The 18,510-nt window shown below is 39.0% G+C and overlaps 1 protein-coding gene across 2 annotated transcripts in view; it reads left to right on the forward strand.

Annotated features, from left to right (window-relative positions):
• Nwd2 (NACHT and WD repeat domain containing 2) overlaps positions 1 to 18,510 on the forward strand; it is a 160,161-nt gene that overhangs the window by 63,340 nt on the left and 78,311 nt on the right. The window contains exon 3 of one of the 2 annotated variants that reach the window (XM_063240744.1): positions 15,562 to 15,678. In XM_063240744.1, coding sequence (XP_063096814.1) covers positions 15,562 to 15,678 — 117 coding nt within the window. The remainder of the gene's footprint in view (positions 1 to 15,561; positions 15,679 to 18,510) is intronic. The other variant, XM_063240745.1, reaches the window with a different exon arrangement.

The following is an 18,510-nucleotide window of genomic DNA, read 5'->3' on the forward strand; positions in this document are numbered from 1 at the left end:
AGTGTTTTCCTGCCTGGCTTTCCCCATGCTGTGCCTTCTGGAACCAACCCTTGTGAACACTAGTCCTGTGTGGTCTCATGTTGTGCCTCTCTCCCTGTCCATTGCCCTGAAGCTACACTGTTGCCTTTGGCTGTCCAGGCTTTTCCACTTAGGAATAGTGCCCTGCTTGTGCTGTGTGCACAAGCTGCCACACATATACTTTTTGGTATGAAGGACTGAGCCTAGAAAACCCTGATGTGCATCACCAACCCATTCATTCATCCATCCATCCATCCATCCATTCATTCATTTATATTTTGAAATAGGTCTTACTAAAATGCTCAGGCTGGGTTAGAACTTGCTATTTTTCTGCCTCAGCCTCTCAAGTAGTTGGGCTTAAAAGCATACATCACCACACCCGGCTAATATGCACCCCTTACCTTCTTGTGGCTGCTTTCTTCTTGCCCCTTGGTCCCCACTGAGATGTCACTTCTAGAGATGCTTCCTTGATAACTCAATGTAAACCAACACTTAGCTGCTGTCATAGACGTTGTACTATTTTAGATCCTTGCATAGCATACAGATAAGGTATTTTTCTTGTTCACTTACACATTCGCTTCCTTCTTGTGTTTTCTTCTATTAGATTGCAAGTTCCACATGAACAGAGACCTAGAATAGGGCCAGGTGCATAGGATTCCACAGAAATTTACTGAATGAATAGATGCCTGCACAAAAATTAATTAATTAATTAATTAAATAAATGAGGATCTACCCCAACATTACCTCCTTAAGAACTCTTCTGATTTTCCCTGTTTTTTTCCAGGACGTGTCCTGTACCCTCCTTGTTGGTCCCTTAAAATCTTCTGCGTAATTAATCATTCATTAATCCAGTCAAAAAGAGTATGTTGAGCACTGACCACATGCCCGTCAGCATTCTAGTGCTGGAAAACAGACGCAATCAACACATATCCTCCACTGAGGAGTTTTCAGGATTGTTAAGAAAAGCAAATTATAAGCAGGTACATTCCAGTGGTAGTAGATGTATTGTTTTGAACAAATACTTGTGTGAAGAGTAAAACAGGATGAGGTGGGACCGAGAATGCCAGGTCATCAGTAAAGGACTCAATGTCGTTTGAGCAGCAGTCTGAAGACAGTGACAGAACAAGTCATGATGCTGTCAAGTGGAGAGAGAGAGCAGGCACAGGAACAAAAAAGGGTCTGAATAGAAACAGGCTTAGAATATTCTAGAATATTCCAGAAAACAGTAAAGTAGCCAAGTGCGAATGAAATAAGGGAGATAATTAGAGATGGTAATCAAAATCAGATCACAGAAGATGTTAAGGACATGAAATTTTATTAAGCAGAGAACATGGCATGATGTGACTTACCTTTAAGAGTTCTGCTCAAGTGTTATAAGTAGGCTGGAAGAGGAAGGGAAGGTAGAAATGAGAAATACCATGGCAGGTTTAGTGTGAGCAGTGGAGAGAATAAGATGTCACATAGTTAGGAATCATGTTTAAGGACTTCGGTGGTCTGATTCAACTTATCGTAGTGATCAGACAAGTAGCTGACACATAGTAAGCTCTTCAAGGAAAATCTTTACTGAACTAGATTCATAGAATATGAAGTTACAACTTTATTTGTGTGCCTATTTGTCAGGATATTTTTTAGAATTGCCTTCATTTGTCTTTTCATTTAAACTAGGAGAGGTAATGAAAATGCACCACACTGATTATGTGAACTCAGTTATATAGCATGTGAACCAGAGAGAAGGTGATTGCTCAGAGACGCAAAGAACACCAGGCTCTCTCAATGCAGTGAGCGCTAATTGCTTCAGAAAAACAACACAGTGTACATTGGTTCACCAGTGTTCCCTCAATGCCTTGGCTATAGTGCAAAGATTTAAAAACTGAAACAAGGAAATGAGTTGGCCAAGAATAAACCCAGTTTAGGTAGGGATCTCTGAGGGGAGTATTTGACTGATCTGGGTGCTAAGGGTACCTCCAGTGTAAAAATGGTTTCCATTCGAGGCCAACCAGTCAGCTTGGGGTCACTCCTGAAGAGTACTTTTGGATAGCCAGGTTCATTTGTGAACGCCCACTGTAACATGTACCTTTCATCCTGCGTGACACTAAAGTTGATAAACTTTCATTTTCTTCACTTCTTACACCTGGCAAGTCCCACAGACCTGCCAGTTCTGCCTCTTTAAATACTTCTCCAATCTCTGCCATTTGTGCAAACCTGCATTATTGCCGTCTTGGCCATCGACGTAGACACCCTGTTTGCCTTCTTCCCTTCCTTCTCCTCCCTAAGATCTACCCACTTTATCCACTCACAGCATCACTCCACAGCGTCACTCCAGTGACCTTTTTGAAATAGAAATCTGACTTTATCGTCCACACTCTACATTTTTAACTATATTTGACACTTCTCAGAGTGCCATGCAAGTTTCTCTTTTCCACCCCTGCCTACCTTTGAGATCTCATGGGTCACCCCCTCCCCACTGACATTTTCTAGCCTTTTGGAATATATTCATTTCCCCAAATACATTCTTCCTTTACCCTGAGTCCTCACACTCATGGTCCCCTGTGACTCAAAATCCCACCCAGTACCCAGCAATGAAATGAAAAAAAATTCATTCTTTAAGACACTGGCTATCCTTCTTTGAGACTTTGTAGTGCTTCTCTCCTAAGTTTCAGTAGCATATTAATTTGCTTTGATTCTTTTTTCAATGCCCCTAATTGAGATCTTTGAGAAGTCAGCAATTGTATTATTATATCTTCTATGACCGGCATCTTTTGTAGTACGTGGCTTATATGAGAAACATACGTTGGTGATTCATGACCCAGTGGCTTTCAGATCTGGTTGATTGAGCTGAATTTATTGATTAAATGAATAAGGTACCGAAACTGAGAAACTAGATCAGAATTATTCTAAAGAAATATAAAGCAAGTCAAAAATACAACCCATATATATAATTTTAAATTTCCTACTTATCACATTTTAAAAAGTAAAAGGAAACAAAATTTAATATTTCATCTTAGCCAATATGTCCAAAAAATGTACCAGATTTAAAATGATATTAATGAAGTATTTGACATCCTGTGTTCATCCTATGTTTCAAAGTCAAGTGTGTAGTTTACATTAGGAACCCGTTAACAATTTGGATTGGTTTCAATTCTGGGGCTCCACAACTGCATGTGGCCAGTGCCTCCATATGTGTATAGGTGACTGTGGAATCTATCTGCTGTCATTCTGAAGGACACAGACTGACTGCCTGGTAACAGGCGCCTGATGAGAGCAGTGGAAACCTTAGGTAAGGAGCTGTGAAAAGGAGATTCATTTGAACATGTAAAAAATTACAGTGAATAATTTTTCCACCTGTTAAAATGGTAACTTTTTTATCATTTTTAGAAAGTGTTAATAAGGCGCATAAATTGAAATCGTTAATGGAAATGTCAAAAGTGCTGTGGAATCACAGCTCCTGACTCTCATACCCAAGGCAACAAAACTAAAACTACAACCACCAGTTCCATTGCTTGCTGTGTTTGTACTTGGCATGATTTGAAATCAAGAGAGGCACATGATGGAAGCCAGAGCTGCTCTTATTTCTGAATCTTAAATTGATAGCCCTTGTCTTAGTGAATGCCATTTCTTACCTTTTACATGTTTGCTAGAAGTAAGTTTTCAGAAATAATTTCCCCTGTATGCCTTTGCAAATTAGAATGACAACCAGGCCCCCAAGGAGAAGCCTCCCTTATGCCAGCTGCAGCCTTTCCCTTCTCTGCCAGGTCATACTGGCTTCCCAGGTGTGTAGGGAAGGTTCACAGTGAAACCAGCTTCTGCCAGCAGAAGATCTTGCCCACACCTGCTTTCTGCTTCACAATGACATTGCAGTGACATCCAAAGGCTCCTGAGGGATGGAGGCTTGTTTTGGGCAAAGGCACCTCCAAACCCCGTAGGTCTGGGTGTGGCCCTGTCTTCCTCACTGGCACCCCAGCTCCCCATTTTTCCTTCGGTAGCACAGATCCAGGCCTGCGCTCCTGGTTTGCTCCCTCTTCCACCATCATCTCCTTAAGCCCTCGTCTGTTAGCAGTCACCATGTGTCAGTATCTCCAGCTCTCTCCCCTCCATAGTTGCATGAGCTTAGTTCTGGGTTTTGAATGTTAACACGTCCAAAAGAGAGTTCATCTCTCTCTCCCTATTCCTGGTTTCCCAGCTGCTACCATTATCTAGTTTTGAAAACTTCTCCCCTCTTACCTCACAGTCCATTCTTCCATCCTTTACACCTAAGAGCCGGCCTGCTGCTGTTCCCATGGATTCATCTGCCATGGTGTATCCTAGAAGCATGATTTTTTCTTTCCATTTCCTAAGACCGTCTTTGCTCAGACTTCTGTTTCTTAATAGCTGAATGGTGGTGGCAGCTTTTGTTTTTTTGTTCTTTCCTTGCCCTTGCTGTTTTTTGTTCTGGACCAGACTCTACACAGCTGCTCAGTCTTCCTTGAAACAGTACTTACTAGATATCATTGATTCCAGCATGCATGGCTTTTCATATTTTCTTACACCTCTAAAATTAAGATTCATCTTATGAATAAATGGTGCGGCACCATGTAATAGGCAGCACATTTCTTTTGTAGTGATGCATACAATGTGGGAGCAATCTTCACTGATGTTATTTTAGATTCAGTACAAAGCAGCATATTATATCACCTGCAGCATTTAATAGAAACAGCATGGATTTTTCTGTTATATATGAGTATTCTGGGGCTCAGTCCTGAACTTGCAGATTGCCAGTCCTGTGACTGTAGGCTTTTTTGCAGAGATAACTGCTATGTAAAATGAATGGGTTAGTGATTATCTTCCAGGATTGTTGTAAGAATTAAATGGGGTGATTTAAAGTGCCTGGCACAGGGTGCACTCAACCAATGTTATATAATTTTTTAAATTTTTTTTCTCTCATCTTTTTTGGCAGTTATCATCATAAAGAACCTGTACTGATGAAATTACTCATATGAATTTTACTTTTGGCTTTCTTACTATAACAAAAAGTTTTTTGCTCTGATCATTCCAAGGCATCGTATATCTGAGGAGTGTTTAGTGCCTCATACAGAAGGAATTTGAATGGGAAGAATATTCAGGAAATATTTACTGGTGCCCCTTTAAGAAGAGATTATGCAGCAAAATAAAAACTAGATCTGGGCTTGTCATCCATCTGTGCTGCTGTAAAAGAATACTTGAGATGAAAATTTATAAAAGAACAGAAACTTTATTTTCTTGACATTCTTGAGACTGCGAAGTTCAAAATCAAGGTGCCAACAGTTTTAATGCCTGGTGACAGGTCAGTCTGTGTCTTCAGCCGGCACCATAATAGCTGCATCCTCTAGAGAGGAGAGCACTGCATCTTCACAAGTGGAGGGTCAAAAAAAGGCAAACTCCCCTGGTCCTCTTTTAGAGTACCATTAACCCACCCATGAAAGCAGAGTGTTCATAAACTAAACACTTCCCCTGAAGCCTTATCTCCCAAGACTGTCAAACTGGAGATTAAATTTCCAGCACATGAATTGGGAGATATATTCAAACCATGGCATAAGTCTATAAGCTTGAGAGACCATCTTTCTAAATTAGTTGAATCACTTCCTTGGTACTTCAACCAGTCCTGCAGACCTTTGCTGTTTTGAGATATAATATGCAGAGAAAAGTGTACAGTTTGGGAACATGGAAGAGCAAGACCCTACCTGATTTGTTTCTGTGTGAATGGGTGGAGAGACAGAAAGGCAGAGTTCAACAGATCTGCCACTCCATTTCCTGTTTCCAAGTTTTGCTTCAGAAGAGCAGAGTTGTTTTAGATAAGTGAAAGCAAGCAGGTAGATATGGACCACTAAGGGCAGCTTAAGCTTGCCTCTGCTGTCTGCACAGGATTCCATAAAGAAATGGCCTTTCAAGGACCCCTCTTCCCTCCAAAGCATAGCAGGAGACCGTGAACTTCCATGTTTAATCTGCATCACCTATGCTGAGTTGAGAGTTACTCTAGGTCTGTGGTGGGAAGAGAGGAGCACACAAAAGGACCAGGATGGACAAGCTGGGTGAAGCTTGGACTGAACCCTCATCCATACGGAGAGGTTGGGCTGAATCAGCCCCAGAACACCAGCCAATGACCAGAGTGAGAAGGGAAAGGCCAATCAGTAGGTCAAACCACCTCTCGTAGTGCCCTGACTGCCAGCAACTGCCCAGGAATTCCATTTGCCCTTTAAGATATAAGGTCACTGGATGTAATCTTAGGGAAAAGATCCAAGAAAATGGGAAAAACATGCCTTTTAGGACTTGGCAGCTAAAGTTAGTAAATAAAAGGCCTTTGAGAGAGACTAAGCACTAAATAAAGGGTACATGCAAATAATCTGAACTAAGGCTTAAATGGAATAGAACTTTATTTTGCCAATCAAAGAACAGAGACTTGGGCAGGAGTCTAAACCACTTCTAGACAAAATAAGGTAAGTTCTCCATGCACATCAAAGTTGTAGAGTTAAATTTTGTGAGTTTCATAGTAGCTTGGCCTTCCTGAATGACTGATGAATTGAGCCATCATTTGCTGTCACACAAAGGCCCATCATCAGTGGTACTTACTGCTTTTCTCCTACCATTTCTTCCTTCCCTCAACACAGACATCTTGTTCCATCAACCCCTTTGCCTCATCTGTTACACATTGGCTTTTTTCCCCAACTGTCTGCCTTCTCAGGAATCTCAAAGTGCATTTTCCTTTTAAGTGACATCACTGGCTTTGTAATTTCCAGGATTTGTTGTCAGCTAATCATACACCTCTCTCGTTTTTCTGTTAATCAGTTAATCTGTCCCCTCCTTTGTGCTGGGAAATGCACATCCCTTCACTGAATCACATCATCTCAGGCAGGCTGGGTCACCAGTCTGTGTAGTCACGTTATGTTTCAATACTGTCAATAAATGTTAGGGAGTTGGTATTCTCTGGAAGTATTCTCTCAAATTATTACAAACATGCTACAACATTGATCTCTCATCCATATGAGGTAGCCAGATTATAAAAGGGAGAGTTAGGGTTTCTCTTTTATTTTGTACCCATAGAAAATTTTCTTCCTAATACTTCTCAATGTAGGGTGACAGTATTGTGAGAAGTTTCAAAAATCCCTGGAGGTTTTATATTTCGTATTTATTTCTGCTAAATTGTGCCCAATAGTGAAATTACTCCAATAGTGAAAACTATACAAAAGGATTACCTGTTCAATAACCAGAATGGGTAAAAGTCCCAAATTTTCATGTGTCATGTAAGTCTCCCAGCTAAAGAGCCAACACAAAACGTCTCAAATTTGGAACACATGGTAGTTTTATTTTTTGTCCTTGTTTTATTTGTTATGGGAAGGGGGCCTTTTAACAAGCCTTTATTGATTAAAAAGCCCACACTTTAAGAGATTTATTTTATCAGTAATTTGATACAGATCCTTGAAACAGTTTGCTCCACTGTTCTCATCTATAAAGTAAAACATTTCTTGTATCTAATATTTCAGTTTCTTTCCAGCTTCCAAAATGCATGACATTATGACCCCACACTGTGTCCACATCTGTGTCACATTTCTTTCTTTGCAACATTGTTGAGTGCTTTAGTAAGGTACTCTAAGCCTTTCTGCAGAAGTCTCCTGTGTAGAAACTCTTCAAGGCTGGACATGCATGGTACCACCTGAGAAACATCTACCCTAAGTCTCCAGGGGTAGAGATAGACATTTGGTCACCTGAGCTTTATTCTTTTACTAATGCACATTTACTGAGCCTCTGCCTTGTACCGGGCAGTTATGAGTCTAGTGAAGCCAGTATTGAAACACTCTCTGTTCTCATGGAGCTTACAGTCTCACAGAGCACACACACAGTCATGAACTATCAGGGACCTCTGCTGTGAGTCCCCAATCTCCTGCAGGGTGTTACAGTGCATGGAATAAAGAAAGAGCAAGAAACAAAATGGTGATTCAGCAGGGATCCAGGATGGCCAGTTGTTCATAGAGCACAAAAGGCCACAAGACAGCCAGAACTTCTATATTTATTGATCACATTCACACTGAGGACAATGGTGAGGGGATTATGACCGGATATGCTAGATCAGTGGGGTGGCAGGGACGGCTTGTAAAAGAGGAAACAGAGCATGCTTGCAAGGATGACACAAGGAGCAATAAGGGAACTGTAGTTTCCACAGGTGAAGTTTTACTGCTGTTACTACATTGCTTTAAAGATCCTTATCATCTTCAGCACCTCTGGGCCTGTGAGTGCCATAGAATCACTAGTTTTCAGGCTTCAGCTGTGGCCAGAAAAAAGCAGGGAGCATCCTCATTCTAAGGGAATTTCCTTGCTCCAATCTGATGCAAAGAGCAGGACAAGAATGGACTCAGACATTCTCTAGACTCAATTTATAATTTGTGGTCCCTGTCAGTGACCCACAGGGACCAAAGTTATGCTTCTGCTGAGGCCAGACAGGATGCTCTGGGCATGTGTAACGAAGGCTTGGGGCAAACCAGCCATCTAGGGTCATCGTAAAGGCCTTCAGAACAACCATCTAAGCAGAACTCTGAAGGATGATGGGTTGATGGCAGGGCCAGGTGGACAAGAAGATTATTCTAAGCAGAAGGAATAATTTTCATGGGAAGATTTGGAAGAGAACTTTAACTTTACATGGAACCTACTAGCTGCAAGATGCTCATTCTAAATCAGTGATGCCTAACCTTTTAGAACTTTCAGTGAAACAAAAAGCCAACTATGGCATGCATGACGAAAATCTACCACCACTGTTGTAAATGTTCCATGCACATTAACTGCTTTAATGCTTACTATGAACTCACGAGATAAGTTCCATCTTTCTCATTGTATTAGATGAAGAAACTTAGAAATGCAGAAGTAGGTAACTGCTGAAGACCCCTACAAATAAGAGACAGGCTCAGTACTTGAGTTAAGGTAGTTTGGCTCACGTACAAGTACTTAATCACTGCTCATTCACACATTGGTGAAAATTTACATATGTATGTGTGTAGGTACATATGTGTTCATGTGTAAGTACATATGTTTCATCATATGCTTTTGTGTGTATGCATGTCTTATATATACACACATGAAAATGTTCCCAGTCAGAGCATGAAGGAAAAAGGTGCTATGCAACATTGGACAGTCAGACAAGGATCAGGTCACAGAAAAGCTCCTAAGTCTAGTCATAGGTTCTACATGCTATCTTAGAATATTAGGAAGCTTGAAAAGAGAACATACTGTAAAATAGCTTTATAAACCTAAGGATTAAATAAGTTGCTCTTTGTAATGTCTGGCTAAGTAGAAAGGAATCTTTGCTACAGTGGTGAGATTGGCAGTTTTAGAAGGATCTTTCTGCCTGCTGTGTGGTTCATGGACTAGGAGAGGCCAAAATGCAAGCAAGAAGATAGTTTAAGCAGCTGCAGCGATTATACAGATGTGTGTACACTTAGAAGTGCCTCCAGATACACCACGATGGAAGCACCAGTGCTAGGCAGGACAGGCCAACAGAGGGGTTTTCACTTAGGAATATTGTTTGTTTGCGTTCAAGTGATCTGCTGCTGAAGAGAGCTGGGACCCACTTGCAGCCTAGTTCAACTTCCTTTATACAGTTTACTTGGCAAGTTTATGCTGGCACAGAAATACAGCAGCTCCTGTCTTGGCATCCAGAAATGGCTGGTCTCTTCTCCCTGTCTCCATCTGTAGGGAGCGCTGATGGTCAGAATTTACGCCTTCTTCACAGTTGAGTTCTTCTTACCACATCAGAGCTGCCTGGAGGCTAAATCTGTCAGGGTCAGGACACGGGTCAAGCATGGGCCATGAGTCTCCATCATGAAGCTTTGGATGAAGCATCGTCTGACCTCATATTATTGGACTCTTTCTTTCTGGTGATCAACATATGGTCCCTAGGGCCAACCAGTGGCCACAGTGGGTTTGACTTAGGCCGTTGGTGTTTTGTAGAGTTGACTCATTTGGTCATGCTCTTCCCATATAACCCTTAGTTATGCATCTCATGATCAAGAAAATAATTACAGGTGATGCACAGTCAGTATTCTCAAAGTTCTAGTAAAAGTACTAGGTGACCTGGGCCTGGAGACTGTTTTGTGCTTAGTGAATCTAGGGCAAGTGATTTTATGCAGAGACAGTTACCACAGGTATACACTACAGATTACTGTTGGTAAACAGTGTCCTCTAAAGCTAGCCTGAACTTGAAGACTTTTCCCTGCCTACTTTCTGCTGTGAAATGACCATTATGCTAAAACAAATTCTGGTGAATGCTGTCTTCACCACTGTGACTTGGGAAAGCTATGTCCTTAAGACAGTGTTAATGCTGTTCAGAAATTTCTCAACCACTTGTGTATTCTTTTGGATATTTTTATTGATGGCAAGTGTTAGTCCTTTTTAGAATATGATTTATTTCTTGGAAAGCAGATCTTTTAAAAGCCATGTTTTATATGTGGAAAGTGCAGGAAGGTTGCAGAAATAACCATTTTTTAATCCAAACTAATATAAACTATAAAATGACAAGATTTTGTTTTAAGTATGAAAGAGTAAAGGGGGAAGCAATGGCAGAGCCAATGGAATCATTATAGAACCTCTCATCATAGTAACTTAGAAGAACCTCCCTGTCAGTACTGGATTTGTTTCAAAATATATACATCAGTTTCCGTGTGTCGTAGTGATGTAATACCAACATTTGAAAGGCTGAGGCAGGAGCATCACCTTGAGTTTGAAGCCAGCCTAAGGCCCCACACACACACACACACACACACACACACACACACACACACATTATATATATATATATACACACTTTGTTATAAACCTAATGCCTCAAGTACATATGCATACATACACATATACATACATACAGCCTAAAGCCTCAAATACATATACTTTGTTGTGCATACATATACATACACTTGTTTTTACCCAGTTTGAATTGCACAGCAAAAAAACTTTTTAAATTTTGTTTAGTATTCAGTGGTGTACTACAGTATGAGCTATTTTTGGAAAAAATCAATTTGGAGATTATGTTCAGAGACTCATTCCACAGAAATGATGGTGTAAACGCTATTATGAATTCAAATTTGAGTGACTCTTTTTTTGTTTATTTCCTACAAGTTGCTTTATTACTATGTAATCTTGGTATTTAAATGATTACATCTTATTACAAGGGCTAATATTTGTTAAAGCTTTATTTGCTGGTTTTTTGCTTTGAGATCAATTCAACATAATAAGAGCATAATAAGAAGAATGATAAGTGAGCTTCCCCAAGAATGTTTTCAAACAAGTGAGATGGTTTAAAGTAAAAAAGATAAAATCAAATTACTGTCTTGAGCTTTTATACTTAAATGATAAAATAAGAAAACGCACATAAAATGTACTGTCAACAAGTTAGTATTCCAATGAATAATAAATTAGATTCCACTGTTTTCAGTGCCTGGACATTAGGCTAAAAGCTAAGCTTAATTTTTTAAGTATATAATAAATCTTGAGCACTTTAGGCTCTAAGTGTTTTTTGTCACTTATTGATGATGTGGATATATAGAATATCTGTTCACCCAAAATGATGTTTTCTGTTGTAGATATTTGATGTTACATTTATATCTTTCTTGTCTTCCTCGTTACTTGATTTTATCTTTTTGCATCATTTTTCTGCCCAAAAAGACATATGGAAGGAAAGGACAATTTAATGAAGAAAATCTGGAGGCAGAGAATATTTAAACAAAGCCACTGAAATAAGATACTCAGTTATGAAGGCCTGGAAAAAGGGCAGTAGAAACCATAGCTATAATCTTTTTAAAAGGTTAAAAACTATTACAAAAGATGCCCAAGCCCAGCATGGTGACACATGCCTGTAATCCAATAACTGAGAAACTAACACAGGAGAAATGCAAGTTCAAGCCTAGCCTGGGCAACGTGGTGACTCCAAACTCTGTCTTAAAATGGAAAGAAAGAGAAGAGAAAGAAATAAAGAGAGAGGAGGAGAGAGAGAGACAGAGAGAAAAGAAAAAGAAAAGAGGAAGAAAAAGAAAGAAAGAAAGAAAAAGAGAAAGAAAGAAAGATGAGAAGACGGGGGCAGGGGGAGGGAGGAAGGGAGAGGAGAGGAGAGGAGAGGAGAGGAGAGGAGAGGAAAGGAGCTCAGAGACAGAAGGTTACCAGGGCACTGTCCCAACGAATAGGTAGGATCTGTTTGGATTACCATTATATGTTTCAATATCTCTTTGTATGTCAAGTTTACATTTATCTTTCATAAGCTGTTTTGTCTGATCTTTGTGTTACCACTGGCTTTCTTATGGTTGCTATTTGCATGATACGTCTTTCTTTATCCTTTCACTTTTGGCCTAGTTACATATTTACATTTAAAGTAATCTCCATTAGACAGCATTAAGTTGAGTCATGTTTTTACCTAGACCGACAGTCTCTGACTTTGACTGCATTATTTAAACCATTCACCTTTAATAGTATTATTGATACAGTCAGATTTACATCTGCTATTTTACTTTTTGTCTCATGTCTTTTGTGTTCCTTTTATTCTCCTCTACTACTTTGTTTTTACATTAAGTGAATATTTTCTTTATTTTAAAGAGAATAAAACAAAACAAATCAAAGAAGACCAAAGCAAAACAATGCAAGAGACACAGGATTTCAAAACAAGACAACAGGAAATCAACAGTGGCTACCGTAGTGTCTCTTGTTTTCTTCAAAATAGTTGCCCATATCTTTACTCACAATAAATTAATATAAAACAAAACAATATAAAACCAGTGTAAAAAAAGAATGAGAGCCCTAATGGTTTTCAAGACCAGACACTATAAAACCAATAATGGCTATGATAATGTCTCTTGTTCTCTTCAAAATAGCTGTCCATACTTTCACACAAATTGAAATCAAATAATAGAAAGCAGACTAAAACCAATCAAAACACAGAATAAAAGCATTATTGGATTTCAAAACAAGATGATAGGAAATCAGTAATGGCTACCATGAAGTCTCATTTTCTTCAGTCTAGTTGTTCATACCATCACACATAATAAAGTCAATTCTTATAAACTCTTTAGGAGAAGTTCTAGGCATATATACAGGTATACATGTACATCTGTCCTTTCTGTATTAGAGGGAAAAGCAAAACAAAACAAGGTATAAGAAAAATAAGAAACAAAAAATGCAAATAAATAACAATAACAAGAAACCCAAAACAATAACAATGTAAGCTTTCAAAACAGGTGGTAGAAACATAATAAATTTTGTTGTTTTGCATAGTTATCTTCAGAAGTGTTACTTGAATTACCAGATATAGGCATGCAAAATTGATCTAATCCTATGAATGTTAACTATTTTGTTCCAAAACCTAATAGAATTAGTAGTATAATCATCTTAGTAATCATTAAATGTATATATACAAATTTATAACTTTTTCCTTTTCTTTTCCTTCTTGTTTTCCCTATCTTTTTTGTCTTTGAGCAGTTTCTTATCCTTTCACCATATTTATTATAGATTTTGTATCTTATTTACTCTCTCAGTTTATTATGGTAGGGAGACAATATGGTATATACACATGTGAGTTTGATTTATTCATTAAGTGAATATTTAGCAGTATAATATTTTAACTCCTCTTATGCTTTTCTCATATTATTTTGTTATTAGTAGTTATTTTAGGGTATATACATTGTAATTCATCCGAATCTTCTTATGATTTATACTAACATTTCCAGAAAGCTACAGAAAGATTACTTTATATACGTAGTTATATTCCCCTCTTTTTTGTGCTATCAGTTACATGTGTGCATCTATATATTTTACACATCCAATAATACACTGTCATAATTACTTTATATAATTTTGTGTTTGTTTTTAGTGAAATTGAAGAGACCAAGTACCTATTTATAGCTTTTGTTGTTAATATTCACATTTTTTTTCTTCACTTGTTTTAACAAGACATTCATCAGTAATCATACACTGCTTCACAAGATATGTTCTGAGAAATATGTTGTTTGGTGAATTTGCTGTTGTTTGATCATTATTGAGTATACTTATACAAACTAAGATGTCCATAAGGTTCCTGGGTTATAACATTGTAAGAGATCATCACCTTGTGATCTGTCACTGAAATGTCATTGTGCAGGGCATAACTGTACAGTATCAGTCAGAAAGACAGAGACAAGGTTCTGTGTAGGATTAGCCTGTGCGTGGCACAACAGTTCATGTGACAGTCAACTTGTATGTTTACTGAGACATTTTATTGGCAAATGGCCAAAAATGTCCTTTTTATAGACCTTGAGCATGTTTATCATAGTTACCTGGTAGCTGGAAATAAAATTACATCAAAGGCAGCACTTTTCTAAATCATAAAGAAGTGACGTGTGGTCTCCGGTGGCAGCCTCATAAGAATATGAAGCTAAGAGGTCATGCAACACTGTCACCTCCACACAGCCAACAGAGAACCTGCAAATGAGAAGAGTGCTTTCGGTTCCTGTGGCCACCTCAGAACAAGTCTGGGGCTCTGTAATACCCCACTGGCCTCCGCCTCTTACTTTCCCCAGATAGACCTCCATAAGATATGCCTCCTCTATGGACGTTCAGTAGAGGGTAGGGAGAAGTCATGTCGTGACTCTAGCTCTCCATTTGTGCCACAAGCACAAATCCAGGAAAGGACAGAGAAGACACGAAGTCCTACCACATTAGGGACTGGGCTTGACAGGCAAACAGGAAGTGAGAGGGGGAACTGCTTGTTTCTACCTGTGAGAGAAATGGAAAGAAAAGAAGAAATCTTCAAAGCTTCAGTTAGAAACATTTACTTTCTGCAGAGAAGAGTTGAGTAAAGGCAATGAAACCCATACTGCTTTCTGTGACACTTCTCAAAGAGCATGTTTGTAAGTTTTTATAGACCTGCAGGATCTTCCCAAGAGCCTTTGAAGTCAGTAGAAGGAGGATCCTAGTATTCTTATTTCCCAGTAAGGCACACTTTTCACTGTTTTCCCAATAGACATATATTGATGAAAGCCAAACAGCTTACAGATAATACAGAAATGAGAAAAGTATCTGTCCCCTGAGATAAAGCATGATCTTAGCAGGGATTTTTTTTTTACTTTTCTTTCTCAAAGACACATAACTTCAAATCAGTAACTGTTAAAGCCAATTGTCATTTTTCTTTCTCATAGTAGGCCATGAAGTAATAATTTATACTGTGATTTAATTACCACAAATAATGTGGTAACCTTATACCAGCTACATTCTTTTTCTTAAATTCTTCTTACCATTTTAGTAAAATGAAAGCCAATACTCCAAAGCCTTTGACATTTAGCATTTCCTTTTCTCTGGACCATGTGAACAGTATAATCCACAATGAAATAAGAAATGACAATGTTCATTCTCAACTGATCCTAGAATGAAACTTGAGTTTTAAAACTCATTTTCTCTCTCTAAGGAAAAGCATGCTGCAGAGAAAAGTTAAAAAGCACATTGGCTTGACATGCGAATCAGAATAAAACCCACAGGTAAATTTAGTTTTCCCAAAGGAGAGCTAATGGTGCCTCGTCTATCTGTTCGCAGGTCATAGATCTGTACTGGGGAGTGGATGAAGATGAGTGGGACAGCCCCGAGCTCCAGAAGACACGCATGAAGCTGCTAGAGGATTGCTTGAAAACTTCTGCAGGTCCATGTTTTGTTGTGCGTATAAAAAAACTAATGCTTTATATTAAATTGCAAAGTATGTGAGAATTATTGCTGATTTGTGATTTTTTTTAAAGAGGCTCTTAAAGTGGGAAGAAAAGACTTTTTACATCTGTTTCAGAAATTTAAACTCTGTGCCCTCAATATGTGAGAATGAAATCTTCAGCTTTTCTCAAGAAGTGCTGCGAATTAACAGTGAATAATTGGAAATGTTAATCGAAGCAGTGACTTGGGTTTGACAACAATTTCTACACCTTGTGATCAGCAAGAAAGAGTACAGTTTCTATCCTGTAGTAATTAACCCAGTTTTTCTTGTCCTGTTGTACAATGTATTCCATCGTGGTGTGTCTGTCTCTCAGCATTAGAATTTCTGGCATCTTTTTAACACACTGACTGAAACACTGTCAAAGCAAACCCAACACACTGCCTCAAATCTGCCAGTAGGAAATGATGCCCTGTGAAAGAGTTCGTCTCTGCAGTGATTTTCAGCTAGAGGCTCATTATAAGCTGCAAGTCAACAGAGATGTTTCAAGTGGAACATTATTATTAGTTCAGTTTTCTTTACTGAGAAACGCTCACTGTGTAAGCACAGTGATAGTAAAGTAAGTAGGCCATTCTGTGGTGGTGATTGTGTAAAATCATTGCCTCAACATAGCTTAAAAAAAGAAAGCCTTATTTTGAATCCTTACAGATCTTACCAATCCACTGGGGCATTTTCCTTTGCAGCTGAGACTGTTCTGTAGCTGGGAGATGACTAGTCAGTGCTGTAAAAATAACACTGTGCTGTCCGTTAAAAATTAGATAAAGTGAATTGACAAAAGCGTTTTGGATACTGATTCTCATATCCACCTGTACTCAGGTCCACAGAGGGTTGGGAAGTCCTACAGTCATAGATGATTTCAGAAAAACGACTTGCTGGTGGTAAAGTTCTTAGGAAGTCACTGAAGTGTGTAAAAGCTCTGTATACACCAGGGACTGCTTCTTATACTGGGTGTGTGGTAGGTGAGCCCTGTGAAATTATCACTTTATGGGCCAGTTTCTTATTCAACCTTGAAACGGACCTAACAAAATCCAGTTTCTGCCCTTGTGGAGCTTTCATTCTTTCGTGCATTGAAGAGGTAGAATGCATGCTGCAGAAAAATAACAGAAAGCAATAAAAAGTAAGTGAGATGGTGAAAAGTACTAGGGAGGAGAATTAAGAAGGAAGAGCCTATGAATGATGGGAGACAATTCTGTTTTCAACATAGTAGTTAGAGAAAGCTTCATGACTTTGAAGGGAGAAAATGTAGTAACAGGCGGAAAGAACCAGGCTGGTATTGCAGGTCATGGCCTTCAGGGAGGGGGCCAAGCAGCTGTTTAGCAGGATGAGGGAAGCTTGGACCAGTGAGCAGAGACAGAGCACAGGAGTGGGGGACGCATCATGGAGCTTTGGAATCTTTTTTTAAGAGAAAGAACTTTTTATTGTTGTGGCTCTGTATCATCATCGGGAAACATAAATTTTAGAACAATAATTTCATTAATACAATTGGGCACACTTAAGGTTGACTATAAGGATTGCACTTTTACTCTGAGTGACAAGGGAAGCCACAGAAGCGTGTTGAGCAGAAACGTCTGAAGTGACCAGGTATATATTTTAAAGAGTATTTCTTTTCTGGGTGCAGGGAAGGGCAGGTTAGGAAGGCCTTTAGAGACCTTTGTTAAGGACCCACAGAGAAGCACTCCTGGCTGGAGTAGTGAGCAATTAGAGAACAAACATCTAAAAAAAATGCCCTGTGGTGTGAAATACAAAATTTTAAAGAGTTAATTGAGAAAGAAGAATTAAGACGTTTTTAGATATTCAAGATAGAAGTAAGACCAATGGATGGAAATGACACGGAAATAGATTTCAGCTGTCGGTGAAGAGCTTGAGAGATACAGCTTTCTAACTTTATCTCAGGTTTTGGGAACACATATCCCTCCTACCTGTGTGGTACTGGGGAAGTCCCTTCACTCTTCTAAGCCTTAGCTTTCTTATCTGTAAAATAAAGAGGATAATTGGTATCTGCCTTAGGGAGTCATTGGGAAGATCAAAAGAAATTACAAGGCATTTTTATAATGTGTTTGTTATTATCATTATTAACTATCAGATAATGAAATGATTTAAAGATTAAATCCCCTAGCTCAAATTGCAGCAAATGCATCACCAATGAAGCTATTATCAAACCAATAAATGCAAACCCACTCGGGTAGGGTGCTGTAGAAGATATCCCAACCTTTGAAGACAAGTATGGTTAGATTCCATCATGCTGAAAAAGCCAGATCTGGGAAGTAAAACACACTCTGAGTCGGTCCCAGGGCACCTCAGCTGCCGTGATTGTAATGGCCCCATCTTAATCCAGCCTGAGCAATTCGGGAGTACAAGAGGCATTCTGTCCCTTTTATCACTTTGTGGAATGTCATGCATAAACTCAAGTTAATCACGGCTGTTAATTCCAGTAATTTTCTGGTAAGAGAGTGAATGAGTTAAAGTCTTCGTTAGTCTCTGGAGGTGCTTGCAGAAAAGATTAACTGGTAGAACAGTAGCAACAACTTCATGAAGCATTAACGAGTCATTTATCCCTCCTTCTGCTTGTCTGCTACATGTTTAAATTCAGGGCAATCACAAGAAAACCCTGGAGATACTGCTAGGATTATTCACCCCAGTGATCCTAAATCAGAAGGCTTGTCTCAGAGCTTATTGGAAAAAGTAGGTCTTTTATGACCTTTCCTGTTGTAACTATGGTAACAACATGTGTGCGTGCGTGTGTGTGTGTGTGTGTGTGTGTGTGTGTGTGTGTGTGTGTGTGTGTG

This window comes from Cavia porcellus, unplaced genomic scaffold (assembly GCF_034190915.1).
Source record: "Cavia porcellus strain 051 isolate PalLab524CR breed Dunkin Hartley unplaced genomic scaffold, mCavPor4.1 scaffold_30, whole genome shotgun sequence".
NCBI classification, from domain to species: Eukaryota; Metazoa; Chordata; class Mammalia; order Rodentia; family Caviidae; genus Cavia; species Cavia porcellus.